We start from the raw sequence: 15,246 nt of genomic DNA on the forward strand, positions 1-15,246 counted from the left end.
ACCAAATATGGAGCTATTTTTTTCCTAATACCAAGTAATTCTTTAATTCCCAGTAGACACCAACTGGATATTCTAAAATGTAATTCAGTTCTGATATAATCTACCATGAAGAAGGGAATGGCAACCCACTCCAGTATTTTTGCCTGGAGAATTCCATGGACAGAGGAGCTTGGCAGGCTACAGTCCATGGGGTCACAAAGAATCAGACTTGACTGAGTGACTAGCGTGCATGTGAGTATGCACATGCATGTACATGCGCACACGCGCGCACATGCACCCACGCACACACACACACCTGGAGATAGCATCAGATTCCACAGGTTAAAGACTCCATTCCCACAAGAGTGCCTTCACTTCAGACACCAAACACAAGTCAGATTATCACCTGTACATCTGACCAACTGGCTACACATTGGAGTTCTCATGACCCCCTCCTCAGGTTTGATAACTTGGCAGAATGGCTCACAGAACTCAAGGAAACATATCCTTGCATTTACTGATTTATTATAAGAGATTACAACTCAGGAGCCGCCAGACAGAACAGATGTATACAGTGGGCAAGGTATTAATAACAGGAGGAACACAGCACTTTATGCCTCATCCAGCTCCACCCCTTTCCCAGTACTTCTGTGCATTCACCAACCTGGAAGCTTATCAAATCTTGTTGTTCAAGAGATTTTATAGAGCTTGATCTCTAGCCCTGTATCCCCAATTCTCAGTGCCAGCCTCTAACCCCTTGCTTTTTCTGATAATGATGCCAAAATTCAGCCTTTGTGCACCAGTGCCTTAGCAAATCTCCAAGACAGAATTTTGGGTGAAGTAGAAAAGAATATAGGTTTATTGCTTTGGCAAAGAGGGACACACAGACTCTTGCCCTAGAAAACTGTGTCCCAACCCCAGGAGATTTGGTGAGGAGTTATTATAGCAAGTTATTATAGTTCAAGGGCAGGGCTGCTGATAAGATTAGAGTATGTGATTAGGGCCTACACTCCTTTTTTCTATTTTTTTTCTATTTTTAACACCAAAATCATTTGTATTGGGGTATAGCCCTTTAACAGTGTTGTGATAGTTTCAGGTGAATAGTGAAGGGACTCAGCCATACATATACATGTATCTATTCTCTGGTCTCAGGTAATCTAATGAGTTCTGGCCTCAGTGGTCTTCTTGAAGAGCTTCTCTGGGTCCTTTAATCTGGAATGAAGAATGCTGACATCTTCCATTTGTTGGGGATTTTAGTTCTCTGTGTTCAGTCTGTCCTACTCTTTGCGACCCCATGGACTGTAGCCCACCAGGCTCCTCTGTCCATGGAATTTACCAGACAAGGATACTGGAATGGGTTGCCATTTCCTACTCCAAAGGACCTTCCTCCATTTCCTACTCCAAAGGACCTTCCTGACCCAGGGATCCAACCCTAGTCTCTTGCGTCTCATGCATTGGCAGGTGGGTTCTTTACCACTGCATACCTGGGAAGCCCTAAAGATATTTTTATGTGTATCCCTTGAGGTAGAATCAGGACCCTGCCCCAAGCATGCACTATTGTTTCTTGGCTCCTCCCTTGTCTCAGCTCCCTTCCCTTCTCTGATTAGCAATAGTTTGAATCTGCCCCTGGGATGCAAGGAGGCTTCATGGAGGCTGGAGTCTATTCCCTACAAACAAGGAATGGGGGACACAGAAAGGCTTCAGTGCTCAGGAGCCCCACAGGGTCCTGCTAAGTTTCAATTACAGATCACCATAACAGATATAATAGTACTGGAAATATTTGGTGAACATTACCAAAATGTGACCCAGAGACATGAAGTGAGCAAATACTGCTGGGAAAATGATGCTGATAGACATGCTAGACCCAGAGTTGCCACAAATGGTCAATTTGTTAAAAAACATAGTATCTTTCAAGAATAATAAAATGATATACAGTAAAATGAGCTATGTCTGTGCATAGGGTAAGGTCGAGAAGACTCCTGAGTACAGGTGCTTACGTCATCCTGGAGTTGGAGGTGCACTACCCTGCTAGCATGTGGATGCATTCACCAATCTGAAAGCTCTCTAGATTTATGAAGAGTTCATTATGTGAGCATGATTGATTAAATCATTGGCCACTTGTAATTGAACTCAGTCTTCAGCCTCTCTCCCCTCCCTAAGGTGGGGTGGGATAGGCTGAAAGTTCTAAACCTCTCACCATATGGTTAGTTTTTTATGGAGACCAGCTCCATCTTAAAGCAAACTAGGAAGCCCTCAAATTAAAGCAATGGTAATATATAATTTTCTTTTATTATACAAAAAAGCCAAGGTTTTAAAGACTGATAAAAAAAACTCAGTGTTAACTGGAAGGGGTGATGGTGAAATTACTGCTCAGAGACTGTTGTGGGAATTCTAAAAACAGGTGCAACATTTTTGGAGGGGAGAATCTAGCAACCTGTTTCTCCCTGTAGGTAAAGTGCTTCCTCTGACTGCTTTCAAGATTTTTTTCTTTGTCTTGGTGTGGATTTCTTTGGGTTATCACATTTGGGATTCCTTCAGCTTCTTGGATCTGTAGATTTGTGTCTCTTGCCAAATTTGTGAGCCATTATTTCAAATGTTAGCCATTATTTATTTGAATACTTTCTCTTCTCCTTCTTGGACTCCAGTGACATAAGTATTAGATCTCTTGTTATAGTCCCACAGGTTCCTGATGCTCTTTTTCAAAGTCTATTTTCCATTTTTTAAATTGTATTTCTATTGTTCTGCCTTCAATTTACTGATTCTTTCACTTCTCTCCTTCATTCTGCTATTGAGCCTGATCACTAAGCGTTTTATTTTGGTCATTGTATTTTTCATTTATAAAATTTCAGTTTGATTGTTCTTTATGTCTTCCATTTCTTTCCTGAGACTTTCTATTTTTTCTATTTTTTGATGATGTGTCCTATATTTCAAGTGTGTTCAAGAGTTTCAAGCATGTTCATAATACCCAGGGATTGAACCCGGGTCTCCTGCATTACTGGCAGATTCTTTACCATCAGAGCCATCAGGGAAGCCCTCATAATTGCCTAATGAAGCCTTATTATCATGATGGCTTTAAAATCTTTGTCAGATAATGCTAACATCTCTGTCATCTCAATGTTGACATCTCTTTATTGTCTCTTTCTATTTGAGATCTTCCTGGTTATTCAGATGACAAGTAATATTCAATTGAAAGCATTAATTTTCACATTATGTTCTGAGGCTTCTGATCTTATTTAAGCCTTTAGTTTTGGTTGGCTTCCCCAGACACCTCTCTTGGAGGAGAAGGGGTGCCACCCATTACTGCCTGGAAGTAGATGTCCAGGTTTCCATTCAACCTCCACTGACACCCAAGAAAGGGTGTTCTCATTCCTGCTGCACAGGGGTGGGAGTCCAGGCTCCCCTCATGATTACTGATACTGTTGAGGGAAAGAAGAGACAAGCTCATTACTGGCCAGGAGGGATGAAAATCCTAGCTTCCTACTTAGCCTCCCCCCACACCACCCCAGTGGTGATGTTGAGGCCCCTCATTATAGGTGCATGAGGGTGGAAGTCTAGGTTCTCCACTCGACCTTTGTTGGTGTGGCTGGCAGTTGAGTTACAATTTTTTTTCTGGTATTTGGTTGGAGAAGGAAAGGAAAGTCTCTCAGTCGTGTCTGACTCTTTGCAACCCCGTGGACTGTAGCCTGCCAGGCTCCTCCGTCCATGGGATTCTCCAGGCAAGAACACTGGAGTGGTTTGCCATTTCCTTCTCCAGGGGATCTTCCCGACCCAGGGATCGAACCCAGGTCTCCCCCATTGGAGGCAGACACTTTAACCTCTGAGCCACCAGGGAAGTCCTGGTTGGAGAAGAGAGGTTATCATCTAAATATTTTCTGTCTTGCTAGGATGCCTGTATCCTGGCCCTTTGGGTAGAGACAGCAGGCTTGGGTTCGGTTGTTACTTAAATCTGTACCTGTTGGTATTTCCTTTTGCCAGCTTCTTAAGTTCCAAGTCTCAGATCTATGAAGCAAAAAGAAAATGCAGGAACCCACCATTACCCAGGTCTGTAGCAGCACTGCCATTTTTCTTTTATCTTCCAGAGTCGTCTTAGGTTTGTTTTATAACATTGAGGACTTTTAGCTATATTTAATAGGAAGAATAAGAAAAATATGTCTATCCATCCCAGTATGAATTTTAATATTGTTCGTTTATTTACTCAATAACTTTTTTGGGAGTGTCTGTGTTACAACCCAGATGTATGACTGTCTGCTGTGGCTCTCAGCACCCATATACCTGACCTCCCATTAGGTCTGGGTGGGGCTCTGGGGATCAGTTTCTAAGAAGCTTACCTGATATTTGGGGGTGTACAGACGTGTCCATCAACTATGGCCTTAGATGAACTCCAGGTTGCCTCCCAGGGCTCACTTTCATTCTGTCATTATTTACCCTGGCCCAGGGGCTCACTTCCTAGCTGAGGTTTATCAGATAAATGATAAGACACAAAGGCTTCCATTATGAACTGTCCGTGAATATGTTTGCATTTAAACAGGAACAAGCAATAGTATAACCCTTGGTAGTTGTAGGCTGGGAGGGAGATGGAGGCCCACTTTGGGCCCAGGGATTTCTACAAGCTCACAGCTGCAGGGAAGTCCTCCACTTGTTTGTAAGGAAGGACCTGCTTGCCATGATGCTGGATGGCATCTTCTAAGTTAAGGAGGACACATATACACACCACACACCTACACTTACTGCTTAGATGAGACAAATTTTTTCTTCCTTTGAAAACCAGAAAGCAGTTGAATTCAGTCTTTCCTGATTTCAGAATGTGAAACTTGGGTTTTTTTCTTCTGCAAAAGCAAGGTGATAGTCTGGCATCAATAAACAAACATGGACCAACTAATATCCACTAAAATGCCCATTTGGGATTAGTAGATATAAGTGTGTTAGTTGCTCAGTCGTGTCCAACTCTATGCGACCCCATGGACTGTAGCCCACCAGGCTCCTCTGCCTGTGGAACTCTCCAGGCAAGAATACTGGAATGGGTTGCCATTCCCTCCTCCAGGGGATCTTCCCAACCCAGGGATTGAACCAAGATCTCCTGCATTGCAGGCAGATTCTTTACTGTCTGAGCCACCGAAGAAGCCCAGTAGATTCAAACTACTACATGTAAAATAAACAACAAAGTCCTGATGAATCACACAGGGAGTTATACTCAGTATCCTGTAGTAAACCATAATGGAAAAGAATATGTGTGTGTGTATGTATATGCTCATACGCACATGCATATATATAAAACTGAATCACTTTGTTGTACACCAAAAACTAACACAACATTGTAAATTAACTTTACTTCAGTTTTTTTTAATTCCCATTACAGAAATATACTTCCAGTGTATTTTAAAGATATCAGAAAATTCCTTAGTTCATTTCACAAGCATCCTTTGCATCCTTGTGCCAGTCCTGAAAGAAGTTGTGATGAGTCAATGTAAAAGGCTCCACAGCCCCACCCTAGAGATGTAGCCAGGACCTAAATAAGGCTAAACCCCAAAGGGAGAGCCCTGAGGTTTAGGAGGGGAACAGGAAGGAGACCAGTCCAGCAGGGAGAGCTTTCACGGCTGCCCAGAGTCCAGCTAATAGCTGAAAGGAAAGGAAATGATGCACATTAGATGAGAAACGTATTGCCTCTAGTGAAAATGAGCTGTGCAAAGCAGCATAAAATAAGACAGCAGGTGCAAGGAGAGGGTGAGAGAAGAGACTCTGCAAAGCCTTTGGAGTGGCCTCCCCTGAGGACCATGGTGTGCCTTGTCCTCAGTCTCCCCACACCATCTCATGAATGTGTTCTCTCGGCTGTGTTGTACTGTGTGATACTTCCTACTGAACACGTCCAAACAAAGAAGATCCTGTATGTGAAGGGGCTTCCCAGGTGGCACTAGTGGTAAAGAACCCGCCTGCTGAGGCAGGAGATGTAAGAGACACGGGTTCAATCCCTGGAGAAGGAAGTGGAAACCCACTCCAGTATACTTGCCTAGAGAATCCCATGGACAGAGGAGCCTGACAGGCTACAGTCTATAGGGTCACAAAGAGTCGGACATGACTGAAGCTACTTAGCACGCACTCATGTATGTAAAGGTGTTCATCGCAATCTCGTTTATGTTCCCCTAAATTTGGAAAGCTCTAATTATACAGTGTTATGGTTACAGAAATAATGGTTCTGTGCTAAATCATTTCATTTTAAACAAAACCTGGGACAAGCAGCTTTATGAATGATTGGGGGAAAGCAGAAAAGGAAAGCTATAGAAATCCTGTGATTTGCAAAAAATATGGATATGATTGGACGCATACTAAAGGGAATTCAGAAATGAAAACCATTTGTTGGAGAGGTAGAGTGGATGTTTTGCTTTTGTAGGTTCCATTAGTACATAAGAGTAAATCAAAACCAATTCAAAAGTGCAGGTATTTCTGGAAGAATTGCAGTCATATCCGACTCAGTTTTATTTGGCAAGCAAAGGAAAATACATCCTTGAGGCGTGAGGGCGGGCCTACCCAAAAGAGGCAAAGAGAAGAGAAGCCAGAGGCTCAATTTTGGCTCCTCTTTTTATATGTTTTTCCTCCTCCCCCTGAGCCTGCCCTATGTAAATTGAGCTAGCCAGGAGGGCTGTTTGCTTCACCTGAAGTTCTCACTCTGGTCCTCGGAACTTCCTTTGTTCTATTTTCATGGGCTTTTTCCTTTCTTTGTCTTTCCACCACTATTTGGGACACTTTTTCCCTATTCTAACTACATAACACCACCCTCCAAGGACTTGAGCACAAGGTGACTTGTGCTTGGGGTGTTTGTGGAAGCTCATGCTTCCTTTAAATAAGAACAAGGAAACAAATGAACTAGTAAAAAGCTTGTTTACTTATACACAGATAATCCCAGGGAAGAGCCACTTTGAGAATGATTTTTCTAATACAGCTGTGTCTGCTGTGTGTAGAAAATCACACCCTCCAGCTTCAAGTATTTGAAGAAATAACTTATCTGTATCTCACACAGTGATGTTTTCTGGAATGGCAACACTAGTTTAAGGAGGCTGTGTGCTTTGTAGCCACACCAGATTGTTATCTAAACAACTGCCTCTGCTTGATAAATGGAAGCCGAAGGTTCTTAGGAGATAAGAATTTGACCATCTCTTTTAGAGGCTTCAGATGCCGAATGCTCCTGACACTTGTCTCTCGGTGCTCCTCTGAGATCTCAGGAAGTCATCTATTCCTCTGATATAGTTTCAGTAATAAAAGGAGATAGCTGCCTGTATTTTATACCACGTTCTGTGTTGTGCCAGAGTTTGATAGCTTGGCAAAATGTGGTTATTTTAGCCCCAATGTAGATTCTCCCTGGCTCACTCTGCAGTTTTAGCATCAAGAGACTTCTTCATACTCCCCGTTCACTTGTCAGCAACATACACACCAGCCATTTCCCTCAGAACAATACAGCCTATCTCACTACCGTAAGGTGTCCTGGGTGATTTATACTTCTAGAACCTAGAAACTAACATGTAGTTTTGTTTTGTTTTTTTTTAAGTGGAAGAAGCTAATCTGAAAAGGCTGCATACTATATAATTTGAATTATATGACATTCTGGAAAAGACAGAACTATGGAGATAGGAAAAGGATCAGAGGTTGCCAAGATTTTTAGGGCATTGCAACTGTTATCCTGTAAGATGCTGTAATGGTGGGTACATGTCAGTATACATTTGTCAAAGCCCATAAAATATACAACACAGTGGACTCTAATGTAAACTATAGACTTTAATTCATAATAATATATTAATTTTGGCTCATCAGTTGTAACAAGGGGCTTCCAAGGTGGCTCAGTGGTGAAGAGTCCACCTGCCAATGCAGGACATACAGGAGACATGGGTTCGATACCTGGTTTGGGAAGATCCCCTGGAGGAGGGCATGGTAACCCAATCCAGTATTCTTGCCTAGAAAATTCCATGGACAGAGGAGCCTGGTGGACTCCTCCATGGGGTCACGTGGAATAGGACACAACTGAGCAACTGAGCATGCATGTACTCATGAATTATAAAGAATTAACCACACTAAGATGTTAACAGTAGGGGTGCGAGGCGAGGGATGATATGGAAATTCTTTTTTTCTCTCAATTTTTGGAGCTCTAAAACTGCTCAAAAAAATCTTTTAATTAAAAAAAAAAAAAGGCAGTTTGGCCTCGTGGCATCTCCATGGAGCTAGGGAAACCTGAAGATGATGGTGTCATTCTACTTAAGTATTCTGTGGTACCCAACATGTAACCTCAAGCAATTTCATTTGAAAATAGTTATCAGTATATTAGATCTCTTTATCTCTCTGGTGGTTGCTGCTATTGCTAGTCTCTTTCTTTAAAAACAAACCTAAAAGGAAAAGAAGAGTACACAATGAGCTTACCCTCTCCTCGAGAAGTTCCTGTTTTCCTCCGTCAGAGATTCTGTTACACCCCTTCCAAGATCCACACAGTTGGTGACTTTGCGACACTGCAGAGGCCGCTTACTCGGCTTTCTAGGTGTTTTGGCCGAAAAAGAAAGGTAGCGCTTGCTGCTCTTTGTAGGTCTGTTCTAACCAGCAAAATGAATGGCTTGGTTCCTTCAGCACAAGAGGAGCACTCTTCCCTTTCCTATGACGTGGGAAGGGGGATGGCTGTATAATTCCCATAGTAAATATCTACACATCGTAGAAAGTATCCCTTGGACCTTGGGAAGGGGGATGGCTGTATAATCCCCATAGTAAATATCTACACATCGTAGAAAGTATCCCTTGGAATAGCATAAGTCATGATAAGTAGTTGTCATGACTAGCCAAAGGAAAACCTACACTTAACAAATTTACAAATCAGTCAAAGAAAGATGTGTACTAAGTACTGCATTTTACAGCATATAAAATGCATTTCTCTCTAGAGGGGAAAAAATGTATCCAGCAGTTACCCTGCATTCAATGTGCCTTTATTACACATGTATACCCAGTGACAGGCAAAAAAAAAAAGGCAGAGGAAATCCGTATTATCTCATGATGTCAGCAGTATCGGTACTCTAATGAACAAGATGAAATTTCTTGCCTAGAAGACCACAGTAAAATTATATTCAACATCCATAAAGGTAGTAAAAGCTTTCTTTTCTGGAGAATGTCTTAAGAAATGGGATGTGTCTTCTTTATATACCACCTGCACATATTATATGTCAGCAGAGTTAAGCAAGATTTTCTATGGGCCTTCGATCTGATTTTCCTCTGTCTTGGGCTTGATTATCCACCTAGAAATCTGATGAGGGTGCAAGAAATGTGTCTCATTTGAGGCCACCAAGCTCAGGGATCAGTTTCTACTTGCTACCAAAAACATTTGAGATGAAGTCATAATAGTTCACCTCCATGGTACAAGAAAAATGAATGCAACCAAATCATCCTTGATTTTTTCTGAAAGTTCCATGCTTTATAATTATTTAAAACATCATAAATGAACTTAAACTAAGAGGAAGTAGGGAGTAGAAAGTAAAATTGAAAGACATATATGGTCATACATTTTAATTTAGTTCTGGAAGAGAGAAGAAACTTTTCTGACTCCCTGAATGACCTTTCTCTCTCTGTTCACTAATAAACTCATGGGTAGAATAAGAATCAGTTGAGATGGCAAGAAAGTGAACAGAGGGCTGAAGGACCAATAGCAGCAGCTGGGGTTCTCTGCTTCCAGATGTGCTGACAGATATTTGATTACTTGCTCTAAGGACATACAGGGCTTCCCTGGTGGCTCAGTGGTAAAGAATCCACCTGCCAATGCTGGAGACGTGGGTTCCATCCCTGGGTCGGGAAGATGCCCTGCAGAAGGAAATGGCAACCCACTCCAGTATTCTGGTCTGGGAAATCCCACAAACAGACGAGCCTGGCTGGCTACAGTCCATGGGTCACAAAGAGTCAGACACGACTGAGCGTTAAACAAGGACATACAAAATAGTCTACATGAAGATCATTGAAAATTCTTGTAGGAGACATTTGTGTCTAAAGTTGGACTCTTGGAAGACACTTTCTCAGCCTTGTTCATGTCTCTGTCCTTTGCAGGGCAACAGGCTTTGGCTTCTTGAATGCACTATGCAAAGCAGCGGCCGTCCTGGGAAACTTGATATTTGGCTCCCTGGTCAGCATCACCAAAGCTATCCCCATCCTGCTGGCCTCCACCGTGTTGGTGTGTGGAGGACTTGTGGGGCTGCGCCTGCCTGACACACGAACCCAGGTCCTGATGTAATGGGAAAAAAGCCATCCATCCTGTATTTCCTTCTGCCCTGGGTCAACTCCCCGCTACTGACTCAAGGCTCCAGAAAAGTGGTCAAATACCAGAACACTAACCCCTGCTGTGACTACAATGTAGATGCATACCGTCTCATCCCTTCATTGTGATTTTGCAGGGTTTGGGGTTTGTTTTTTTTTTTCATGCATTGTTGTCTTTCCTAACTGTGATGCTACTGCCTTCCAGAAATCAGAATTTTTTAAGTGTCTTGTGAGTCAAGCCTTCCTGAGATCCTCCTCATTGAAGGTTCAGAAGCTAAGAAGAGGACCCGACTGCTGTAAGAAATAATCCTGCTCCTAATTCAGCATTCACAGGAAAGATAAATCAGTGTATTAGTGCGTCTGTGCTGAGGGGAGAGATTCTTTTTTTTTTTTTGCAGAGTGATATTTCCTGTTTACTTAGAAAAGGACACCCGGCAATTCTTGCTGTTACAGCAGGGCCTTTCAAAAGAAAAAAAAAAAAAAAACCCTGCGGCACCAAACTGAACTGGGTGGGGCTCTTTCAGGCTTGACAATTAAGATGACTCTGCTGACAAGAAAAATTGAGGCTCTGCAGTTGGCAACAAAGATCTGTGAGCTGCATGAGCAAGATTTCTGCCAGGAAGCCTGATGAAGTTCTGAAAAATACGAGGAAAGGGGCCTTTAGTCATGTCTGTGGTTGTGGCACGTGGTTCAGAATGTCAGACAAACAGAACTCAGATCTTCAGCCTGCCTTCACCCCCACCCTGCTCTCACCCCCGGCTGCCATCCATCTTGTCAGATAACACAATCAATGGGAAAAAGCCACTTTCTAACTGGGTCTGCCCACCTGATTCCGCCATTCAGGCAAACTCTCTCGAGATTGTCAGCCATCTAAGTTGTTGTAAGTTGAAAATGAGTTAGAAATTCACACCTAAAGCCATTTGTAAATGCCAAATGATACCTCAAGGGGACCAGTGTCTTGGGGCCAGTGTCCCTGGGGAGTTGACATTGGACTTTCTAACAGTGCCCCTGGCTGGAGCCGGTCAGGTGTTCCTGGCTGCTGCCTCTGTGTGAAATCGCAGCCCGCTGAGCTCCATGGAGCCCTTGGGCAGACAAGGGTTGCATCTCCTGGGGGCTTTTGGCTGCTCACTTTACCTCTGGAATCCTCCTGGCCTGCAAGAGAGAGGTTAGCAGGACATTCCCACAGGGTGTCAGCTATGTGACCTTCTCACCCCTTGGGGCCAGCCCTCCTCCATGCTTTTTACTCATCTTCTTTGAAATCTGAAACCTCCAAGTCGACTTGCAGTGATGACCAGCAACCAGGAATAAATCCCATATTAAAACAATATTCCTTTTTTAAACTCCCTATGTCTTGTTAGAGGGTTATCCTTGTTACTTATTATAGGCATTTCCAGCAGGTCATGGCCCTGGGCCTCCAGGAAGGGAGAGCCTTTGTTTCCAAGAGTCATTCCACTCAAAGATGTCTTCACCCCAGAGGCCACTCCACCTCTCTCTCCCCTTCCTCCTGATCCTCCTAGAGCTCCAGACTGCAGAGTTCAGACTGTGAAAAGCTTCTTTCATTAACATAAGCCATTAATCGACTCTCCCTTGAAGTAATTCAGGCCTATACCAGACAGCCGCCTGGTGCTGGGGGCTGACAGGAAGAGGGCAACTCCCTGGGGATACAGGCTCCCGGCCAGAATATCAGGAAAACTCAATCCCAAACTACAAGGACGGCAGGGAGAAGGCGAACCAGTAAAGACTAGACGGGATCTAGTAGAACAATATTAACAAATCTATTAGAACCCTGTCAACGGAAAGAAACAGAACCCTCACCTCTGCCTTCTGGAATATTATTGGAAAACAAAGACAAGTCAGACAACCCACGAACGTATCCTGGATGTTCCTCATTATGTACTCACTTTCCCACCTGCCCCTTGGCTTATCTTTTTCAAAGAGACATATCTGGGGACCTGAGCAGATTTTTTTAGTTGAATGTCGCACGTGCAGTGATAACTGCACAAGTGACAAGTGTATCTCCACCAACCCATTCAAAACAGAAATAGAAACGTGCATGGATGCTGCTATCTCTAGATCTTCTGCCACAGTCAACTTTGCTTACTGTACTGTCTTTACTTTTAGAAATGTCTCAGATGTCTGTGATCATTCTAAATGCGTCAAATATGCAGAGCCCAGTTTACGCAGAATTTTATCTGAATGCTTGATGGATCAGAATAGGATAAACCAGCAGAACCACACTGGATGAGACCAGCCTGCATGCATCCCCTTTGGAATGACCTTTCTTGACCTTCTTGTCACTTAAATCCAAACCTCCCAGGTGGCCCAAGAGGGATCTCTTCTAATCTCCTGGACGGTCTGTGGTCACAAACCTTCTTGGTCACCACCTCTCTTGCAGTTTTCCCTGCCTCCTTCACATTGTTCCTCTCACTGACATTTTCTATGAGAGAGCTCAGGTTCTTCCCCAACTATGTGGTGTGGCCTGTCTGGCTTGTTCTGGGGTGAGCAGGATTAAGATAGAGCCATGCAATTAGATGGAAACTCTCAGTTCTATCCAGTGCAGCAGGCTGTTGGCACTCGGACGTGTAGCCAGCATCTCATTTCATCTGCAGTAGAAAGAAAATGAGAGTACCTGCATAAATGGAAGCCTGGGAAACAGTCCCACTGGCTCCTAGATTTCTAACTCCTTTTCCATCTAAAATTTCCTCACATGCTTTGAATCAATCCAGAATGTTCCTGAATCCTGTTATTATCACTGGTCCTCTCAGTAGGAAAAAACCCCAGCTGCTCCACTCTGTAAGTCCTGAACCACATTACACCCCCAGTAATAGGTTTTAACCTTCTCTCATTTACTCTCACTGCCTTGGAAGCCAAACCCAGTGGCCAGGGATTATCTTACACCCTAAGGACTAACCCTGGGAGATAAGACAGATGGGTCCTAGCCCAAACTCTCCCACTAATCAACAAGGAGACCCAGATCTCGCTGAGGAGAATGTAAGTCATTGAGCATCTCTGATCCTCAGTTGCCCCATCTGTGGAGCAAGGGATTGGGATTAATTTGCTGCTGGGACTAGTCCAAGACTCTAAAAGACCCTCACAGAAATAGGTTTATCTTACTCTCTACCTTCTTCTGATGCTAAACTCATCTTTACAAGCACCAAACAGGTTGAATTTAGAAACTGAAAAAGTAGGCAAGCTTGCAAGAGCTCAGGAAGTTGTTTGGGAAGGCCCTGTGGGACAGATGAGAGGATGGTTCCTGTATTGTTCGTGCTGCAGCTTCTTAGCATCCCAGGCATCATCTGCATTCACTGTTGGTATGATGGTTCCCAGTGCCTGCCTAGGAAAGGGCCCTGCCCTGTGGGACACATACGTTGGAAGACTCGCTCATCGGTCCTTTGAGAAAGGATGTCCCCCAGAGCTCTCCTGGCTCTACTCCGTTGCATTGATGAAACATGGTCTTATGCAGACTTCCACCTTCAGAAGCGGTTTTATTGTGATTTTACCTGAGTTGTCAGATGCACCTTCACTTACTAATCTCACTGAGTCTAAGTTCAGGTTTGCACTAAATTCTGTCACTGCTTTTCTGGATGTCTTGAGATATCAAGGGAGAGGTGGGAAAAGAAATGTAGTGACAGAAAGGAGAGTCCAAGATACCGAGAAGGTTCTAATGAAGAGATTAGGCCAGAATCAAGCTTTCCTAAGCCCTGGGGTCATTTCTAAAGCATTCCATAGAGATAGCTTCTGATTCCTTCTGCTAATCAAAACAGAATATGATATTCTCCAATTTTTTTCTGTCTCATATCCAAATAGCCTTTACCTATTTCTTCAGTAAAACCCTCACTTGTTCATGCATTAAAGGTTCTCAAGCCAGAAATGCCTGGATTTGGCCTTTACCTGGTGTCATGGAAAGACAATCAGTTGATTGTTAAGGGCATGTTGCCTGGATATTTGCATTTCCATTAACTCCCATATCACTCTGTACTTAGTCCAGGTACCAAACCTACAGAAATACCGGTCAACTTGCCACACAAAAAGAAATCTACACAGTAGGGCACTCTGAAATGGACTGTACATTTCTTACAGTTTTTGTTTCTGCAAGCAAGTGTGTTTTGAGTAAAGCTTCTCTCACAACCTGTAATGTAGACAAAGTTGTCAGTATCTTCTTGATTTGTTGTATGTCCTTTCATTGTTTCAGGTGTGGAGTGACAGTTCTCTATGTGATGTTCTTTTGCTCTAAATACTGACTGCTCTTCCTATCCACGGTGTCTTACCAACCAGACACAGCCGTTTCCAGGACTGACTTCCATCTCTTTCCAACAAGACCTCCTCAATCCGGTTTAGGAATCCCAGGAGTTGAGTGACAAGGATACAGTTCATGGGCCTAGTTTCAGGTTATTAGCACTGGATGGAGGAAGAGGCTGGGCAGAACATTCATGATCACTTGTCATCTCATGTCATCTCATCAATAAATATTTATTAACTTGCATGTGCTATTGAATAGGTTGAGGCACTGTGTTGTATGCAGGTAGTTAACCCTTTGCAGGACTTAAATAAGGACAGGGAAACAGAGAGAATGAAAGAGAAAACATCTGTAATGGTGGCGGGGGGTGTCTTATATTGGTTTCCATTACCTGTTGATACCCCCACCCCATAAAAACAAAGTGTAATTTTTCCAAATTTAAAAGAAGTAATAGCCTACTGTGGGCAGTGCAGAAACTACTCAGAAATTGGGACTATCTTTGACAATTGCTTGGCCTTTGTTGGAGGAACTACTGACTAGTACCTACTTGGACAATGAGGAAAGTGGAGCCATACATGTGCTATTTCTTTAAATATCCTGGCAAAGGACATGGAAGCAACCTAGATGTCCATCAGCAGACGAATGGATTAGAAAGCTGTGGTACATATATACAATGGAATATTACTCAACCATTAAAAAGAATACATTCAAATCAGTTCTGATGAGGTGGATGAAACTGGAGCCTATTATACCGAATGAAGTAAGCC

General features: G+C 43.2%; 1 protein-coding gene across 3 annotated transcripts in view; it reads left to right on the top strand.

Moving 5' to 3' along the window:
• SV2C (synaptic vesicle glycoprotein 2C) overlaps positions 1 to 10,337 on the top strand; it is a 275,854-nt gene extending 265,517 nt beyond the window's left edge. For all 3 annotated transcript variants that reach the window (XM_081513944.1, XM_081513942.1, XM_081513943.1), the window contains one exon: positions 10,036 to 10,337. In XM_081513944.1, coding sequence (XP_081370070.1) covers positions 10,036 to 10,219 — 184 coding nt within the window. In that variant the 3' untranslated portion in view covers positions 10,220 to 10,337. The remainder of the gene's footprint in view (positions 1 to 10,035) is intronic.
• Positions 10,338 to 15,246: the final 4,909 nt, after the last annotated feature.

Source organism: Giraffa tippelskirchi, chromosome 7 (assembly GCF_054371585.1).
Source record: "Giraffa tippelskirchi isolate mGirTip1 chromosome 7, T2T-mGirTip1v1.2.pri, whole genome shotgun sequence".
NCBI lineage: Eukaryota > Metazoa > Chordata > Mammalia > Artiodactyla > Giraffidae > Giraffa > Giraffa tippelskirchi.